This window comes from Eublepharis macularius, chromosome 17 (genome assembly GCF_028583425.1).
Source record: "Eublepharis macularius isolate TG4126 chromosome 17, MPM_Emac_v1.0, whole genome shotgun sequence".
NCBI classification, from domain to species: domain Eukaryota; kingdom Metazoa; phylum Chordata; class Lepidosauria; order Squamata; family Eublepharidae; genus Eublepharis; species Eublepharis macularius.
This window is the reverse complement of record NC_072806.1, coordinates 30,191,940-30,212,564: the sequence shown is the minus strand read 5'-3', so window position 1 is coordinate 30,212,564 and position 20,625 is coordinate 30,191,940. Positions and strand designations below refer to the sequence as shown.

Here is a 20,625-nt window from a genome sequence, read left to right as displayed (position 1 = left end):
TTGCTCATTGGTTGAGGTAGTTTTGTTGCACTTAGTCAATTTCAGTGGTTATGCTGACCTGCCCCAGTGTTACTTTGGGGGCTTTCTTTGGTTCCCATCAACGGCAGAGGCAGGTGTCCAGAAGGGGTAGGGACATTTCGGTGGTGATTCGTCTGTGGAATTGAGTTTGGCTGAGTTCTGGTGCTGGCTGTTGCTAAATTTTATTTCTTTTAGAATCCCTTATGTCCGGTTTTACCTAAAGAGAACTTGATTACAAGTGACTGCTTTAGATACCGTTTGCGTATTTTACTTTGTAAACTGCCTTGAATCCCACTGTGGGAAACAAGCAGAATAAAAAGATTGAAATGTTTTCTTTCTTTTATTTTACTTCACTGGCAAACAAAGCCTGTTGTGAGAAAAAATACAATGGGCTCTAGAAAGGGGAGGGTGGGCAGGGTGGGCACTGCCTCCTCCATACCTGATCCCAGCTGGGTGAAGACAAGGTGGTTGGGTGGGAATTGCCACCTGCTCTGTTCCTGATCCATGATAGGTGAAAGTGAGGGGCGGGTATTGCCACTGGCTTGCTCCTGATCCTGGTTGGGTGAAAGCGGGGAGGGAGCATTGTCACCTTCTCTGCACCTGATCCTGGCCAGGTGAAGGCGAAGAGTGGGCATTGCCACCTGCTCTGTTCCTGATCCCGGCCAGATGAAGGGGGGTGGGTGTTGCCTCCTCCTCCATGCCTGATCCTGGCTGGATGAAGGTGGGGGGCTGGCATTGCCACCAGGTCCTGATCCCAGCCAGGTGATGGTGGTGGGTGGGCATTGCTACCTGCACCTCTTCTAATCCTGGCTGGGTGAAGGCGGGGGCAGGTATTGTCACCTGTTCCACTCCTGATCCCAGCTGGGTAAAGGTGGGGGTTGGGCATTGCCACCTGCTCGGCTCCTGATCCCGGTTGGGTGAAGGTGGGGAGTGAGCACTGCCACCTGCTCCCCGCCTGATCCTGGCAGGCTGAAGGCGGGGGGCAGGCATTGCCACCTGCTCCGCTCCTGATCCCAGCTGGGTGAATGTGGGGGCAGGCATGCCACCTGCTCTGCTCCTGATCCCGGCCAAGTGAAAGGGGTGGGGGAGGCATTGTCACTTGCTCTATGCCTGATCCCAGACAAGTCAAGGGGAGAGTGGGTATTGCCACTTGCTCTGCTCCTGATCCCAGCCTGGGTTTCCTGCTGTGGCAGCGCCCTCTAGTGGCACACCAGGGTAGGAAGTAGGTCAGACCAGGCAGCTTGTCCCTTATCTTTTGACCCACGACTTAATTACAGTGATCCAAGCAACGGTTGCCTCTAGACTAGACTACTGTAACTTGCTCTGTGCAGGGCTTCTCCTGAGTCTGGTCCCAAGGTTAGGTTCAAAATGCAACTGCACGTGTTATTACTGGGGTTCCAATTGGAACTCACATGACACCTATATTATGTCAGCTGCATTGGTTGCCAGTGGAGTACCAGATCAGATTCAAGGTTTTAGTATTAACTTATAAAGCCCTAAGAGGACTGGGACCTGCATATCTGCGGGACTGCCTCTCTTTACATACACCCCAGAGGGTGTTTTGGTCCTGGCTCCGACCTGGTGGAACTCTGTCTTTTGAAACCAGGGCCTGGCAGGATTTGTTGTCCTTCTGCCGGGCCTGTAAGACAGAGATGTTCTGCCAGGCGTATGGCTAAGGCCAGGCCTGTGCCAGCCATATGCGGGGCGGGGGGGGGGGGGGGGAAGGAATTGATGATTAATGCTTAACTCTCCTCACAAGATGTTTTACCACCAGTCCGTTTGAGAATTTTGTTTTAACTGAGTGAAGTTAAGCTATACTGTGTTTGCCATCCTCTTGATATCTTTTTAAATTATTTATACGTGAACTGTAATTTTAAAATGCTTTTATGAAATTGTGAATTTTTGTCATTTGCTGATTTTGTGTTTTAACTGATGTAATCCTCCCTGAGCCCGTTTGCAGGGAGGGCGGAATAGAAATATAATGAAATAAATAGAGTCATCTAGAACACACTTACCCTTTTATATAGTAGGATTTATACCCTGCTTTTCACCCCAATGGGAACCCAAAGTGGCTTACATCATTCCCTTCTACTCCATTTTTTCTCAAACACCCCTGTGAGGTAGGTTAGGCTGAGAGTATGTGACTAGCCCAAGGTCACCCAGTGAGCTTCCATGGCAGAGCAGGAAATTGAACTTGGGGCACCCAGATCCTAGTCCATGACTCCAGCCACTATACCACACTGTCCTTCAAATCTGTATATATAAAGACAAGTGTCCTGACTGACTCATCAACGCCCAGCCCAAACCTCTGGACCTAGAAACATGAAATTTGGGGAGAACATTTCTTTCATGATGTAAACACCCACTAAGAAGGGACTTTAAGAAATTTACCTCCTAAGGGGGTAAAAAGTGGTAAAATATGTTTTCCCAAAGGGATATAGCTTCCCTGTGTGGCTGGCAGGCTGCTGCCTGTTTGTGCCCCCGCCCACTGCCAGTTCAGCCACTCTTCCCTGATTGGGCCAGCCTTTCAAGGTTATTTGCATATGTGGGCTGATTGGGGCTCACAACATTCCACACTTCATCTCCCCCCCCCAGTTGGAAAACAGAGGTAATTTGCCTAATTGGTCCTCACCCTCCACATTCTAAACAGTATGCAGTTGCTATTGGGAGTCATTGAATGTGTTCTGAGGTCAAATACACCTCCATCTTCCCCTAAAAGGTCACTGGGGTTGCCAGTCTCCCTGTGGGGCCTGCCTTTCCTGTAGGGTAGCCTCCTGCCTGCTTGCACCCCTCCCCCTCTCTGATTGGTCAGCTGTGGAACTCTGTGTTCTGAGGTAAAAAACATTTAATAAAAACTGCAGACAGTTGAAGAAAGACGGTACGAGACTCCTGAATAGGGTTTTATAAAAAATGTTGCATACCCATAACTGTAATAACTGTATTTAAAGTAGTTAAATACTGTAGCAAAACACGGGTATCAAGCTAGCATGATATATGATGCTGCTGATATCTTGTAATCAAGGGGTGGATTCAGAGTTCAGGGGAATGAAAACGCTTCATTCAGCTGATTGAAGTGCCTTCCATTAATGGAAATATTACTCTGGATTCAACCCAATATATTTTTACTACTGTCTTGTAAGTTGCTGTTGTGTGCTGGCTTTTAGGTTTTGTGCTGTTTTTAATTTGAATTTTATGCTGCTTGGATGTTCTCTTGGTGTCCTTATTAGTTTTGGATTTTATTACGTGCTGTGCTTCAGGAAACATCTTAAGTGATTGGAGCACATGGTGTGTGTCAACATTTTAAGTAAATTTAATTTTTCCTTTATTATTTTGGAGTTCCTAAGCAGAAAAAAGCTGGAAGTTCAGTCTTAGTATTAACAGCAGGGAAGATGGAGGAACTGGAGAATTGTGTGTGTGTGTATATGTATGTGTGCGCAAAAGGATAAAAGCCAGTTACTCACCCTGTTAATGTTAGCGGGCTTTGGACATTAACAGGGAAATGCCATTTTAGAGCTTGCTTATGGTAAGTGAATTAAAATCTTAGCCCTCAGGCATCAAAACTTGGCCTCTGACGACTGTTCTCTGTAGTCCACTCTGCGGTCTCAGCACAAGCTGCCACCTCCGGTGGATCAGTCCACGTCTCTTGTGGCAGGTGGTACGGTCTGGTGATCTGACTAGACAGAAAAGCACTGGGCTTCTGTGACAGCCAATCAAGGCTCTGCTCAGCGGGAGATTACCTCAAGTGACCTCGGCCAGATTACGAGCTTGCATGTGAGACGGGCAGCTTAAGTGGCTGTGATGACACTGTTTTTTCCTGGAATAAAAACTTGGCTGGGTCAGGCAGCCCTCTCTGAAGGGGCCAGGGGATTTTTTCCCCCCTGGTCCTCTTGAGCCTTAAACTTGCCTTATTAGACAGCCCTCCCCCCTCCCCCCCCACACCCATCCCTGGCTGTGGATAGTAAAAGAGTTTTTAAGCCGCAGAGGAGAATGCAGGTACGTCCGTCACTGAAGCTTCAGCTGATTGAAGGTTTGTGTTTCAAACTGCCTTTTGGGTTCTCCTATATCGGCTTGTGTTGAGGTTGCGGGGCAAGCCAGCTCTCGTCTCGTTACTGGCTTCTTGTTTCTGTAAAACGGGGACTATTTAGGAAGCAGCTGATCGGTTCTGTCTGCTGGGTGGGGTGGGGGGAATTTCTTCTGAACTTTTGTCAAGTTAACCCTTGAGTGCCTCAAGCTTGACTCGGAAGCGGAGGGAGTGACGAACCTTTTTACCTTAGCACGTCTGATATCTTGTTAAAGAAATACTTCGGATCACCAGCTGATCCCACGTTCCACTCTTAATGCTTTGAAGTGAGCCAGGTCTTGATTTGTTCCCTCCAAGAGTTTCACCTTTTACTTTTAAATCATGGGAGGTGATCCTTTTTTCTATTTGAAAAAATTGCTCAGTGTGCCTTTAACTTTAATAATGGAAGTTAAGTAATTGTTACTGACCAAAAAGAGATTTGGGGTGAAAAGGTTTAGTAGGTGCCTGGTTGCACATTTTAAGAAATTAAAGTTTCTTTTAACATGACAAAGCATCACAATGCAGCCGATGCTATACCAGTTATTAAGGATGACTGTAAATATCACAGTCACGTTGTTTGTTTGAAAATTCCAGTTTCAAATTTGGATTCTCTCTGCTTGATAAGAGACTAGGGTTCTTCCCCCACCCCCTTCTGCTATACTAATGGAATGGGGTAGAACTGTCACCACTGAAATTTTCACCAGTGGGCTAAAAAAAAAAAAGGTGAAAAGGAATGAACAAAATGGAGAAAACTAGAGAACAGGCTGGGCAAAAAGCCCTTTTGTAATAAATACATATGAAAACTCTTTAAGAGCTTATTTTTACATCCCTAATTCTTGTCGTTTTCTAGCTCTTTTCTTACCTGTTGATCAGGGCTGACCCAAGGAGCTTTGGTGCCCCAAACAGAACATCCATATGGCATCTCCTGCATGCGCAGTATGTGCAATGAGGCACAATCTACCCTGCTGTTGTGCAGGAGAAACTTCCTAGTGGTTAGATCTGCTTGTCTTCTTGGTCAGATGAGTTATCCTTTTGATACCAGTTTCTTTTTCAAGGACGAGGGGCTCAGCAAGCCCCAACGCTTGTTTTGTTCTGCAGCAGGAACGTCATGCTGTCTGCTTTTGCAAGATGAGACAGTTTGGTAGAGTTTATACTTCTCTTAATTTAGTAAATACTCCCCCCGGCCTCAACCGAACTGATGCACGTTGCGTGTTCCCAGGAGCAAAGCATGACTATATTAGTGTTGGCATAGTTTGTTATTCTAAATAAATCGAGCAGGTGGGGGCACTCTGTGGGGTCTTTACGTGGCCCAGAAATACTGCGCCCCCCTCCCACTATGCCCAGCACTCTCCAACCTGCTTATCTAAATATCACTTTGGTATTTTAGAACTGGAACAGCTGATTTCCAGTAACAGTTGTGAGGGATGGGGCAGGAGAGAAGAACTATGTTCAGCTTGGAAAGCGTTGTGCTTGGATACATGGTTGGTTTTGTTTTTTAAAAAGGAATACTGGCTTGTCAAACAGCTCATCTTTTCTATCCCAGTCTTTCTCCAAGTAATTTAGTGTGATGTTGAGTTGTTATGTTACCCTAGAGATGTAAAATTTCTAGAAACTTAGAAGCAATGGGGAAATGCTTTGTTTGGGGGAAGATTTAAATCTACGGAACACTTTTTTTTCTTGTCAAACCTAATTGCACTGTTTTAACAAAAATGCATTATACTAATTTAGCATGTCAAATAGTACTATTTGGCATATTCATGGAACTTGAAAGTATTAAAGCTTCAACTTTCTACACGCAAACTCGCAAATATGCCCAGTATTTGACACAGAGCTGCAAATTGCTGTAGCCTTCACTACCTTAGCATGCATACCTTATTACCGTCATCTGAGAGTCAGGAAAAAATAAAGCTGAAATTTGAAAACAAGTTTAGTAGCGAAAACACAGTATATTATTTGGATAAACACTGTCACACAATCTCAATACAGCTCCCAGCATATTTTTGGATATCAAGTTCACCACTGAAAATACTGAACTCTTGATAGTATATTATTGTAATGCACACAATGGCCGTTCAATTGTGGACAAAACCTGTCAAATTTAAACAAAAATGTTCTTGAACATGTCTGCAGTATCTGTAGAAATTATCATCTAGTACTGAAAATCCTTTTGTAAGAATTTTTTGCTCCACGTTTTTAGTATCATTCATTGCAAAAGAGAAGATGGTTCATAAGGTTTTTTCCTGTGGTCTCCCAAAGTTTGCTTTCTTTTTTAACAGTGCAAAAATTTAAAACAGCCCATAGGATGAAAAGAGAAATGACCCCCCCCCCACCCTTGAACTTCTATTTGTATTCTCCTCTTTCTCCCTCCTCCCACCATTGACACCTCTGATCACCTTTTCACATCCTCTACCACAGTCTGGCAAGAGGAGTTAGGCCAAGGAACAGCAACTGGCTTAAGAATCACTGTAGAATTATTGACTGAGCATGAATTTGAACCCTGGACATTTTTTATTAGTTCGCCCCTGCGGCCCTCTCTGTTAAAAAAAAGGATTAAGTGTTAAGCAAGCCATTTGACATGGAAACCAGTGCTGCTTAATTTTAGTGTGAGCTGACCAAAATGGCAAACTGGGGATCTGGACAATCTACATTCTCAGCAGCCAGGTTTGTTTTGAAAAGCAGCAGCCAGCCCCAGACCACACGGTGAAATTAGGGGACATGTAAAAACAGCGCATGATTTAGCAAAAAAAAAGGAGGGAAAAAAAGAAAAACGATTTAGCAAAAGTCCCGCTGGTCCTCTGGGCTATGACAATCTACAGTTGCATTGGTTCTTTTGCAACCAGATGCCAGAAGCCTTGTTCACGCAGGGAAGCATTTGCAAACTGTTGCTGCAGCTGGGGAAACTTTGTGCCACAAATGGGCTTGTAGCTTTTTTGTTTGCGTGACTGTAGCAGCCTGAATAGCCCAAACTAGCCCAGGCTTGACAGAGCTTGGAAGCTAAGCAGGGTCGGCCACAGTTAAGTCCTGGAATGGGAGACAACCAAGGAAGTCTAAGGTTGTTATGCAAAGACAGGCAATGGCAAACTATCTTGGCTCATCGCTTGCCATGAAAACCTCATGAGAGCGTCGCCATAATTTAGAGTTGTGACGTGATGGCACGTTGTTGATGTTGTTAATATTATTATTATTTTAGTTGCATGACTGCAACGCGAGGATTTCATGGCACAGTCTGACTCCTTACCCTACTCCCAGTATTTGTTCAGTGGCTTGTCTTTTTGGGTTGTTCATACTGATTTTGGAGGGGTGGGGAAGAAATCTCTCCTGGATCCTTATCTGAAACCTTTCGATTCTCCCCTGCCCCGCAGTCACTAGTCCTGCTGTGTAATTTAGAATGATTCCATTTCAGCAACAGATTTCACGTCCGTCCCAAGAAGAAAAAGTCGAAGAAAAAATCGAGGAGGAGAAGGCAGAAAAAACTGAGAAAAAAGAGGAGGAAAAGAGAGAGGAAGATGAAAAAGACGAAAAGGAAGAATCCAAGTGAGTATTCAAGTGACTTTCTTCACATGTATTTGTACTTCCTTTAATATTTACTTAAATAAATCAGAGGAGGGTCTGTCCACAGCAGGAGATATTTTAACATCTTTCTCCAAAAATCTGCTGTAGGAATCTTCCCTCGTTGGAGATTTCTTAGCAACAAGCCATACTCAGTCACTTATGCACAAGAGGAAATCCCTCTGGAGCCTCACGAGTCTTTAGTGGGCTCCATCCAGGGATGTGTTGTGCCAGGTGCACAGGAACACACCCAGAAATAACTTTGAACAGGAAACCAGGCTGTACTTCTCCAAGATGAATTCAGTGGCTGTCCTCCTCTTCAGGGCTGCATGTGCACCTGGTTTTTTTTACTAGGCGTGCAGATTGCCTGCATCCAAGACCCTTAAGGAAGAGTTGGTGCTGCAGGCTTGTTTGAGAAATGGATTAGCCTACAACCACAGAGCAGGCTTCATGGCTAAGTGGGGATTTGAACCTCAGTCTCCCTATTCCAAGTGGAATGCTCAGCCCAGGATGCTGGGGTCTTGATTTTATGAGTAGCCAGTGTTTTAGCTCATTCCTCAAAGACCATGTTGTGGCTTAGTTGAACAAGGACAATCCGGTTTGCAATGCAGAGGAAGTAAAATTATTTTGCAATGATGGCCACCACTATAGATGGCTTTAAAAGGGGATTACCCGGATTCATGGAGTAGAGGCCTATCAGTGGCTACTAGCCATGGTAAGTATGCAGAGGCAGCAAACCTGAATGCCTGCGGTGGGAGGCCACATCAGGGGACAGCTTTGGCTTCTCTGTACCCTGTTGCTGGCCTTCCAGGGCAACTAGTTGGTTACTGTTTAAAAACAGGATGATGGGCTAGTGGATCACTGGTCTGATCTAGCACAGCTCTTCTTATGTTTGGTGATAGTGTCCTTAAGGCATAGCTGACTTATGGTGACCCCTTGTAGGGTTTTCAAGGCAAGAGACTAACAGAGGTGGTTTACCACTACCTGCCTCTGCAACCCTGGTCTTTCTTGGAGGTCTCCTATCCAATTACTAACCAAGGCTAACCTTGCTTAGCTTTTTAGATCTGATGAAATCAGGCCCACCTGGGCTATCCAGGTCAGGGCCTTCTTAGGTTTGCAGGAGGCCAATTTTAGCTGACTGCAAGAGTTTGCAAGGTTTTGAGTTGCATATAATCTTCGTTAGGAAGCAGTACCATCGATACAGACTGCTGTGAATCCGAAACTTGCTCCATCATCCTACACTGGTTAATGTAAAAGAAAAACTGTTTCCTTGACTTTGTTTCTGTTGAAGTGGGGTTGGGGGACAGGATGTTATTAAATTTCTTAGGGTTTTATTCCATGTTCTACTTCTCAGAGAAAATATCAAAGAGAAAGATAAGATTGAAGCTGCCCCAGAGGAGCCTGAGGAAAGGGAGCAGGCTGCTCCGAGGGGGCGGAAGACTGCCAATAGCCAAGGCCGACGAAAGGGCCGGATCACCAGGTCGATGACAAACGAAGCTGCAGCAGCAAATGCTGCAGCAGCTGCTGCTACCGAAGATCCACCACCTTCGTTGCCTCCTCCTCCAGAACCTTGTAAGTCAGGCTGCACCGCAGTCCCCAGCAGAAACGCCCGTTACCCATTGGAGGCTGCTTCTGCATGCCAGAATTTTATTTTCTTCAGTTCTTTAAGTGACCTGTTGCTTGCCTCTGGTTGAAAAATATTGTGGAGCTTTTAAAGTAGCTGCTGAGAACAAAGGAGGCCTGTTTTTCGCAAGGTGCAGGACTCCATAAAGGGTCTGCATCTTGGCGTTGAGCGCCTTTGTGAATAATGGTGGTAGAAGCATAACTACAAGTCCCCACTTGGTGAACCAGAAGAGCGTACCCAACGTGCCCAGCGCCTTGTTCAAACTGGACCCTCAGCCACTAACGCAAGCAGCCTTGCAAGTGCCAGGCAAGCATTATATTGGCTAATGGATGTGTAGTAGGGTTGTGCGTGTCGTGGCGTAGTTTGAACAGGATGCTGAGCACATGAAAAGAAGAAGCACGGAGCAGCACCGTGGTCAGCCTTGGCTCGGGCTGGAATTATTTATCCTGCAGGACCAAAAGTAGCCACTGAAAATGGCAGCCTGTGTCATCTCCTCTTTCCACCATGTTGAAAGTCTACTGCCCCTCCAGGGGCAAAGTGGAGCATGGTGGGGAAACTCGCGAGGTAGGGTAGTGATGTCACACGGCATGTTGTGTATAATTGGAACAGCATCTCTCAGACTCCTGGAAGCCGAGTCATGCTTCTTTCTGAATAAAAAACGGAGGCATCGTTCATTATTTCACAAAACAGGCTGCTTTGTGCAATAATAAACTATGCCTCCATTTTTTATCCCGAAAGTAAACACACACAAAAGTTTATATTTACTCTGTGGTTCTGCATGAGTCGCTGTTCTGGGCATCTTGCCCCAGAGAGACGCTAATTCTGTTCTCTCTCTGCATCAGGAGTGACTCATGCAGCCGCATCCTATGCAGAGATGCAATAGAATCACCTACTACCAATGGAGGCCTTCTGGAGGGGTTCAAAATGAGATTAGTGACTCATACATCAGAGGCACATTGGACAACCTCCTTATTTTTTTATTTGTTTATTATGGTATACTGAAATGGTCTGACACAGGAATGAATTTCTGAACTGGGGGTGGGGGGCTGCCAGATTTTGTGGCCACGCTGCTTTGATTTGAGAACCCCAATTACTTTAAAAAAAATTGGTAGAAATAATTGCTATTAAATTTAACACTGGTCTTTGTGCTCTGTGCGTAGAAAGGGGGTTAAAATGCCACAAAATGAATTGGGGCACCAGCAATAGAAAGAGGCCAAACAGAATGGCTCACCACAACAACATAAGAAAGCAAAAAGGGGTAGATAGGGGCATCTCTGTTGAGGAGAACAGAGTTGAGAGCAGCCATGTCTTCCTGTAACTTGTAGCTTACCTTCTACCATAAGCTCCCTCAGTGTCCTTAGGCCAGTAGGTGGCATCTCTCTCAAATCGGCATTACGTATGGCTTGTGCAGTAAACTTAAACCTTATGCTGAATGGGGATGGGGGGAGGGGACAGTACCACCCCTAACACTGGCAGTTTGGGCAGCCTGTGGCATGTGATACAAGTAGTATTCTGCCTTATAGGGTGGTCATGAGAATTAGTGAGAATGGAAGTAATGTGTTTTTACCAGTTAAGAAATGCACTGTTGGGAATAAATTCATTTTAAAGATAATCAGTTTAAACGTGGCCCTGAGCCCAGCATTCAGGAGATAAGAAAATAGAACCAAGGATAGAAGTGCAGATAGCAGAGAGAAAGAGAATTTCAGATGCAGCTACAGGTTTTGTAAATGGGCATACAGTTGCATGGAAACAGTTTCTTTTTTGTCTGAGGACTGGCTGTCCTACTTTAAGAACAGGAGATGCATTTTTTTTAAAGCAAAACAAAAACAAGGTTTCTTTCTGCTGAGATGCCACTCACGTGGCATTGATGTTTAAGAAATATGTTTGGCTCTTTACAATAGCCTTTGCTTGGTAGCTCTTATTTCTGACCTGTATAGTGAATCAGTATGTCTGTGCAATCTTTAAAAGGGGGCAAGAGGAAGCAAAGATGGTTCAGTGCGATTCTGCACACAGAAGGTAACCCAGAGCCTCAGAGAACAGAGCAGGATGGGGGAATATGCACATACATGTTTTGTTCTGTCAACCCAAAAGCTACTTTATTGAGCATCTGCAATTGGAACTCTGAAACCAAAGGCTGAAACAAATCCCAAAGGTACCCTAACCTACCTCACAAGGTTGTTGTGAGGATAAATGGAGGCAAGAAGGATGTAGGTCACTTTGGGTCCTCATCGGGGAGAAAGGTGGGGTATAAATTAGGTAAATAAATATCTCCTCCCCCCATGTATGTACAAAAAGCAAGGCTCCTAATTTGGAGCATGCTATGCTTCAAAGCAGAGAGCAGCTGAGTTGTTGGAGGGGCTGATGCTGAGTAAAACGTTCCAGATGAGTCAAGCAAGCTAGCCAAGCCGTACGCTCTAGGAGAAGGTAGCCCCCTTCCCCCAGCTGCTAATCAGTCTGACAGTGATGCACGTGGGACTTATTATATAGTGCCATGACACTGTGTGAAAGTAGCACCCCTGAAGGGCAGGTTGCCTCAGAGGAATCGCTAAATATTTGGAGATGAAGACAGCTGGGGTGGGGGGTAGGGAGAGCCAAGGGAGGAATGTGGGGAAATACACATACTTAGGCTTCATTTGTAGAATGAAAAATACATTAAAAAGACCGAGAGTGAGGATGGGACAGAGATGAAGCGGTATGGGCAGAATTCCAGAAGTAGAGGTAGCAGTTTATTTGTTTTATTTATTTACTAGCAATAAGGCCCATTGTTTGGGAAAATACAATGGGCCCTAGCAGCACTTCTCCCCTCAAGCCTTCCCCCGCAGCATCAGTCGAGAGGGGGATTGGGGAAGAGATCAGGGGGTCCCTCCACCTCCAGTCCCTCGGCCAAGGCTCAGCTTGTGAGCAGCCCTCCCAAGGCCCAATGAAGTGGCGAGGAGCTCTGCCCCCCAGCTGCTGCAGAACATTGGGAGGGCCTTGCTGCTACGCTGAGCCTTCTTGCAGTAGCGAAGGGCTCCTCAGAAGCTCCGAGGCAGTGGGAAGGCCCGGAGCTCACTGGGCCTTTCCAGGCCTCTGGAGGCCCCCAAGGAGGCAGCGGGGAGGCAAACTGTTTTGTCCCTGCCTTGCTTCTTATCCCTGCATATTTCGCCTGCATGGGGATAGGAAGTGAGTCATCAGGAACATGGTTTGCCTTTTATATAGTAGGATTATTATATTCCGCTCTCTCTGCAACCAGCTCTCTTGCCAGCTTCCCCCAAGTCAAACCTCTTAGCAGGGCCATAAGATTCCCTTATGGAAGTTCTGTTGGCATGTGAGTCCATTCCACTTGGACTCCCCAGGGGAGAAGCAGGGTATGTGCAAGAACAAGAGATCCTGCTGTTAAGATTGCTTTGTTCAATTGCTTTGTTCCTAGTACCTTCCAAACTACAACAAAACTTCCACCAGTTCTGCCCAAGAAAAACCGAGTTCTGCAAGCTATATTAAATGTCTTGGAAATCTGCCCCTCCTAGCTGTGGGGAAGCCATGGGGGCCCCCTTAGCCCTGGGAAAGCATTGCTTGGCTAACACTAGCACACATGCACCCGTCCTCCTGGGGTGGAAGTACGTGGGTTGCAGTGGCTAGATTTTTCCTTTTGTGAAAGCTTTGGTTCTCAGGATGCTTAATTCTGCCCCCACTGCCAAGTTTGACATTCAGGTGCATAAAGCAGGGGTCACTGAGGGGGGTGAGGCGGGGAGATAGCTGTGAATTTCCTGCATTGTGCAGGAGGCTGGACTAGATGACCCTTGGGGTGCCTTCTAACAGCTCTTTAACTGTTCCTCAGGATCTGAGCTTTGATTTATACCGAGTCTCTCGTTAACCCTGCTGTTTGCAGGATGAGGATGAGGGAAGGGAGGAGGTCCCAGGTCCAGTCTCTGGCATCTCTCAGTTAAATGATCCTGGGAATCAGGAAAGACTTCTGCCTGAAATCCAGAGAGCCACTGCTAGCCAGAGTAGCAGTGTGCTGCTTGCCTAAGAGTATGAGGCAACTTCATGTCTGTGACTTTCTCTGTGTGGTTCGGTGGGGGGATTTGCATGCAAAAGCTCTCAGGTTCTTTTGCTGACATCTTAGATCTCTGGTAGTAGCCAAGCCCAACTGAAATCAGATGTATTTTTTTTAAAGATTCCCAGCCCTCCCAGTTTAATAAGTGGTGGTGAATTTTCAATCCTCAAAATGTGTTGGGCAGGTTGCGTATGTCAACGTTGCTGGAATTATAAATGGTAACTTTTTTTCACCAGTTTCCTTACCCACAGAGGGAGATCTTTCTTTCCTTTTTCTCTCTGTCCCTTGGTTTGGATCTTAATAAGAATTGACTGTCTCCTGCTGTCACCCGGCATCGTTCCCTGAGCGGTCCGTCATGTAAACAGATTAATAGATTAGGCTGAAAGTGCAGGTCCTGGCTGCTTTGCCATCTGACAGGATTTGCTCTTGGTGTTTCAGCTTTGGCAGAGCCAGTGGAGACCTCCCGCTGGACGGAAGAAGAGATGGAAGTTGCAAAAAAAGGTAAAAACCTTTCTCATACGGGGTGTGTGTGTGTGTGTGTGCTTGCATGTGTTCAACTATAAAGCAGCAGATATTGAAATTACCTTCAGAACTTCTTCCATCCCCAGCCAAAACCTGATTGCCTATTTGCTTTTGCAAATACATTTACTCAAAGGACAATTGCTGGAAACTAACACATAAAACTGTCAGGTAGTTTTTTAAAAGTTAGACAAAATGATTTTGTAGAGCAGTTTTGTGTTGGGGAAGAAAAGTGACTCGAAAGATTGGAAGCCCTACCCATCTTCAGAACCCCACTCTTTTAGCTGAGCTGGCATTGGCATTTGGAGAATTTGGTGGCTTCTGATTTAGATTTTGGCACGCCTTTTTAAGGCATAAACTGGCAGTCTCTGGCAACGCTTATCAGGTATGGGACACATTTTGAAATGGGTGTCATGGGTTGGTTCCTGCATGACAGTTTCTAAAAGGGATGAACCAGCATGCCCTGGCTTGTGGGGTGGGGTGCCCATAGAGGGAACTTTTCAGAAGAGTAATGGTTGCATGTAGGGGGGGAAAAAAGTTTAAACTGTTCTGCATAGCATTATCTGTTGAGGAGGGTGCATGCCGGAGGCCCCAGATCTGATCCCCAGAGTCTGAAAGAATCCCTGGTAGCTCTGGCAATTTGCCCTTGCCTGAAACTGTACAGGACACTACCTGTCGGAGTCGAGAAAGCTGAGCTAGATGGACCCAGGTTCTGTCTTGGTATAAGGCAACTTATACTTAGGTGTGAGAACAGGCCAGGGCTCAGTGGTAGAGCCCGTTCCTTGTGTGCAGGAACTCCTAGCTCCAGTCCTTAGAATCTCCAGGCAAAACATCCCTGGGAACTGGATTGGGAAAGACTGGGGAGAGCCACCGTGAATGTCCAGCACTCAGAAGTATGCTGCTTCTTCTGAGCATTGATGGACCTTTGTGAAGGTCCATCACAAATTTGTTAACTTAATTTCCATTGTAATATCATGTAACATTGAGTTCCACAAGTTAATTGCTTTACATGATGAAGTGGTTTTTTTCCTTATTTGGTGGCTCTGAGTGCTCATATTTTGGGAGGAGGATAAAAAGTTCTTTACACCCTCCTCATCAGGCATAATTTTATAAATCTTGATCATGTTCTCTCTCCCTCCACCATACCCATAGATGCCTTTTTCTCTCCCTAATCTGAAAAGTCCAAACTCTTTAGTGTATTTTTATAGGGAAGCTTGTTGTCTAGCTCATTACAGCAAAGATGTTTTGTGCCATCGTTACCAGATTTGGGTGGCACTCCATCAGGAGTCAAGGCTGACGGACGAGTTTTACCTTTGCTGGAAAGCCGTTCACAAGAGCATCCTTTTGGGCCAGTTTCCCCCACAGCAGATTAATATGACATCCGTTCTTTATAGGAAAGAAAAGTTAAAGGGTTGCACTTATTTGTACGCTGGCTTTCTGTTAAAAAAATTAAAGATAATTTCCAGCCACTGATGAAGCGAAGCTTAAAACTAGAAGGCATGAGCAATATAACTTTTTAAAAAGATAACAAAATAGTTAGAAATTGGATCTGACAGCATAATCTAGCAACAAAACAAATGTTTATAGAATTCTCTAAATGCCTGAAACAAGCAGCATAAAGTTAAACAAATCTTCAGAACAAAGTTGCAGGACCATGACAGAAAAAGGTAGCACAAGAAAAAGAAACATAACTAACAATTAACTAGTAGGGCGGGAGGAGGTCTGAGTGATAGGCCAGATATGAAGCTGGCATGAGATAAGCACCAGTGTGAGGGATTTCCACAGGTGTGGTGCCACAGCTGAGAAGATCCTCTTCACCACCACCCCTTTCACTTCGAGGTGTGCTGGCAGGGCCCTTGGGGGACATGGTGCTGGTAGATCCAAGCCTGCTCCAGTCTGCCTAGTCCAGTTGTAATGGAAAGAGGTGAAGGTGAGAAGAAGGAAGTCCAACCCCTTAGGTGCCAGGCACAGGGAACCTAGGCTTGTAAGCCCCTCCACTGTCCTGTTGACAAGGGATGGCGTGGCGGGCTGGCATTCTGCTTTTTAGCCAAATTGAGTCAAGGGCCTGGAGAGATAGAGAAGTATGTTCTGTGCTTTTCAACTGCAGCTCTTGTCCTGCCACTACTAGAAAAGACACACGTAACGGACAAGAGAAATTTCTAATGGTTGCTTCCCATGTTAGATGCAACAAACCTGTTGTTCTACAAGAATGGCGGTCCAGTTATGTTAAGTGTCCTTGTGTGACGTGTGCATTTTTTTAAATAAAAAGTATTTGTTGTATTCTGCCCTTTACATTTTAGCTGCTTAAAGGAGATGAGCTGCATGCTTCGAATACGTATTGTGTGACAAGGCTGTCGATTCCACGTGCTGTACCCAGGAGCCCGTTTCTGGGTGGTGTTGGGTAGAGTTCAGAGGCCGTCTGATACACCTGACGCAAGGTGGCTGATCCTGTGTGCCAGGTTCAATAACGCTCAGGTTGGGTGGCGCTGTAAATCCCTGGTTTTTTGCACCCTGCAGAGTCCTGCTTCGTGCCACGACGGTGGACTTTGCCCAGCTCTTGTCCCGCCAGTGCACTGTGTTCAGAGTCGGCTGTGGGGGCTTAAGCAGCTTTCCTGCAAAGGGAGAATTAGGTTACGTCAACTGGGGAGACAGCATGATCCAGTTGATAAGCCCTCAGTTATGTGGGGTCAGGAGAGCCTGGTTTTTATTCTTGGCTCTGACATGACATGACCTTAAGAGAGTCGAGCTCCTTTCTCTTCACTGCCCCCCCCCTCGATGAGCATTTCAGTTTCACTGTGTGAGAAAGGAGGGCAATGCTTATCTTAAGAGGGCAGTTTTACAGGCTTTTGGATGACCCAAGCTTCTGCGGGGCCTGCTTGTCCGCCACTCGACATCTGTCAAGAACACTTCGGTCTTGTGCTTTCATGTAGGAGACTGAAGTGGGAATAGGGCAGCCGAGCTCTTTCTGCCTATCAAATTTTTATCCTGCCCTTCTTCCCAGGAGTTTGAAGTGGTTTTCTTTCTCAAAGCAACCCTGCAAGGTGGATCAGCCTGAGAGAGTGACTGGTCACTTCATTGTTGCATGGCGATTTGAACCCAGGTCTCCTGGTCTTAATCCACCATTCTAATCACTACGCTTTTCTGGCCCTGAGGTGGCAGAGCAGTCTGTACTCCTTCAGTCATTAGATGAAGGACCAGCATTGGGGATGTTCCCTTTTGTAAAAAGTTCCTTGGAAGTAGAAAACCAAGGTGGAAAGCAAAGTGGGGGGGGGAGAGGAGGGAGGGGGACACCTGTGCTAGCTTTCTAACTGCAAGACAGTTTCTGTACCAAGGAACATGCAAAGCACCTCAGGTATCTCCTGTATATGTGAACAAGACTTCTGCTAGTCACTCTCCCATTGCAATTTTCCACAGCCTTGTTCTTTGGCAGGCAGCCCATGGACTACACAGGGATTCTATGAATAGCACAGAGAACGTCTCTTTCTTGCTGTCATTTCCATGGTTCTGGCATTTGTTGTCTCTCTTTTTTGCTGCTAGCAGTGGCTACCATCTCTCCATCCCTCAATTCAGTCTGCCATGATTTGCATAATGCATTGGTTGCTTGTGTGCATGCACCATTGGAAACATGGCAGTTGTAGCTGGGTTATAGGTAGCTGTGAGTATGCTGTGGGGAGCAGACAGGGAAGACGGGTGGAGCCAGAGGGTTCAGGGATCTTTCACTGGCAGAAGGTCCCCTTGGCTGGCCCTTGAGCAAACTTTTATAGAGGTTAGGCGGCATCACATGACTTTCTGCTACTATTGCAAAGAGGCTCATTTGGCTGGTTGCTCTGCAGTCCTGGCTTTTGGCCAGAGCTTCATGGTGGTACATCACTTGGGCTGTAAGCGCACTGTGGCCCCAAGTCATGAAAACAAGTTCTGTGAGCAACAGTTGTGTGGCACAAGTGCTAGCCTGTGGGGCCAGTGGCCTCTCCTGTTGCAGTAATATAGCTTAAAAATATATTGCAGTAAGCAATACTAAGCAGTATAAAGCAGTACACTAGTATTTGGGGTGAACTTCTCAACTTTGCATGAACTGTCTGTGTGGTTTTTTTCAGAATGTTAGGTTTCCTAAGCAGGTGTCCTTTCATCTTTGACAGCTAATTAAAAATGGTGGACTGTATCTAGATTAACATTCCTCTATCAGAAAATGAACCACTGGTGATCTATCAACTTAACTCTTTCTGTCATTTTCCACAGATTGATAGTTTGGTTTTGCAAGTTGGATATAATGTCATTTTTTGGCTAATTAGAAGGTTATACAATAGAAATTGTGATTATCTAATGAAGTATTAAACCAATCATAGTTTGTTTATGCTATCATGTGAAAAGATCTTAGATATTTGCATAAGATAACCTATAAAACACTCAAATTCAGATAGTATGTTAGAATTCTGATTGGAAGAAATCTCATGAGAATGCAGGTGAGCATCTTACACATTTCATAGAAACTTTGATTGTTTTAAACTTAGAATTAATTAGGAAATGTTAGCAAACCTAATACTTACTGCCTTTCTGTGTTCTGTTTTTGTAGGATTTATATTACTAACAATATATATTTTGATAACCTGCTTCATTAAGAAACTAGGGTGCAATTTCAATAAAGGAAACGATAAACTCTAGAAAGGTGTCCGTGTACTTTGATGAGAAGGGGCAAAGCAATAAGTACCCTATATAAATAATGTACTGATAAGCAGATTGTTCAAAGTTCTTTTTGACAGGCCTTACTAATTGCTGAAAGCTGTCCAAGAGTCAAAGATAAATCTTTCTTTTGAGATAGTAGGATCTTTCAGCAAGGCACGGATAACAGTCCGTTACAATCCTGCCCGTAGATTCACCCTGCCTTGCATTATTAAGCATGTTCTGCGCAGTGGGTGCTGGTTTTGTGAGGTCACGGTGCTGGCATCCCTGCATTTTTTTTTCATGCTGTCCAGAGCTGTTTTGTTTTTCATCGGTCTTTCTCTGCAGCTGGATTCTTTCGTGTTACAATTTTCTGGTTTCCTACTGCTCCTCAACAATCTGATTTTTTTTAACTGTAGTTTGAGATGTATGCTTTATGAAGTTTTATGCTTGATGAGGATTATATCGGTGAACACCTTAGTATATACTTGTATGTTGTTGTTTTTTAAAATGAGCCTGCTGTATGACTGGGCTTGATTTCTATTTGTCCATCTGTATTCTCTTTCCTCTCATATAAACTCAAATGATTCTTCCTTTTTGAGGAGCGATTCTTGGATCAGCATCTGTTTAGGATCCCTTGAGTGTTGCAGGGGATTCTGGGAAATGGCCTGGTGCCATTTCTAGTCTTTTCATTGGGGAATTCTGGCATTTCCCTAGAACAGGCCGTTTAAAAAGACACTGACCAAGCAAATGGGAGTGGATGCTTGACTGCTGTAACAAGATCTTTTGAGGGGTTTTAATTATTCTTGGTTTTTAAAAATGTTTCTGTTCTTCCTTTATTTTAAGAAAGGCATCTCATATGCACCTAAATAAATTTTTCAAATTCTGTTTCGACAGGGTTAGTGGAACATGGACGAAACTGGGCAGCGATAGCCAAAATGGTGGCAACAAAGAGCGAGGCCCAGTGTAAGAACTTCTATTTCAACTATAAAAGGAGGCACAACCTTGATAGTCTTCTTCAGCAATACAAGCAGAAAGTGAGTTGAGCTGTCCTTCTGATACGTACCTGGGGCGGGGAGGATTGGCATATGCATGCTTCAGGGCAGGTGAGACAAGATGTCTAGATCAAGAGGGTGAAACATGAATCACAGCCTGAGAGGCAAATCAAGGTCAGAACCCAACAAAAGCAGGCTGATGAGAGGGTCAGGTGGGCATAAAAGGAAACAAGCTGCAGGAAGCCAGAAAGTGAGGGAAGCTGAGATGTGAACGGGTGACAGCAGGAAGGGAAATCTGGGTCTGTTCATGCTTATGGAAAGAGGAATTTCCAAGGCAGGGATGTTGATTCATGAACAGGAAGTGGCAGAGACCAATCACAGTCATGGGATGGGGTGAAGAAGTCAGTACAAGCCCTCGGCCCTTAAGAGCAAGCTACTTGAGCTCTGCACAGCGCTGGAAGAGCAAGACCACTTTGAGTTGTTGGTCTTGGCCAGTTAGACCAAGAGCTTCCAGGGAGTGCCAACAGCGCACATTTTAGCAGGGTTTAGGTTTGGTTTCCTCTGCCATGCACTGGAAACCTGGGACTTGTAATGCCCCACCACCCACAAGTTGGCAGGGGATGAGAGTGTGTCATCTGTCCCAGTTAAGACATAGGCCTGGTGGGGATCAAGAAGGGCGTGTTGTCCTTATCTTGCCTCTGCTAGAAAACATGCATGGAAGACATTTCTAATGGTGGCTCTACACATTACACTCTACAAACTTACAATGAAATCCTAAACAGACTTACTCCACTCTAAACCCATTGAAGTCAATTGGCTTAGACTGAAGTAACTCTGCTTAGGATTTCACTGTTAGAGATGTAAACTGTTGAAGCCATGGGGAACTCTTTTGTGGGTGTTTTGGAAAAAACAAAATGTTGAGAAAAATTAAGTATATGTAATTGATTACCTAGCCTAAACTTATTTTATTTTTTAACAACATAAAATGCCTCTTTGGAGGTCTCCCATCCAATTACCAACCAAGGCTGACCCTGCTTAGCTTCTGAGATCTGACAAGTTTAGGCTCACTTGGGTTATCCTAGTTAGGGCTTCACATTTCTATGCAAACCTTTAATTATTACTGGCTACAGTTCTGCACTCCAGCTCTGACAAGTGTGGTACACACTCT

At 45.2% G+C, this 20,625-nt stretch overlaps 1 protein-coding gene across 10 annotated transcripts in view; it reads left to right on the top strand.

Moving 5' to 3' along the window:
• NCOR1 (nuclear receptor corepressor 1) overlaps positions 1–20,625 on the top strand; it is a 122,501-nt gene that overhangs the window by 51,399 nt on the left and 50,477 nt on the right. For all 10 annotated transcript variants that reach the window (XM_055001560.1, XM_055001556.1, XM_055001553.1 and 7 more), the window contains exons 15-18: positions 7,482–7,612; positions 8,982–9,199; positions 13,726–13,788; positions 19,360–19,499. In XM_055001560.1, the coding sequence (XP_054857535.1) occupies positions 7,482–7,612; positions 8,982–9,199; positions 13,726–13,788; positions 19,360–19,499 (552 nt within the window). The remainder of the gene's footprint in view (positions 1–7,481; positions 7,613–8,981; positions 9,200–13,725; positions 13,789–19,359; positions 19,500–20,625) is intronic.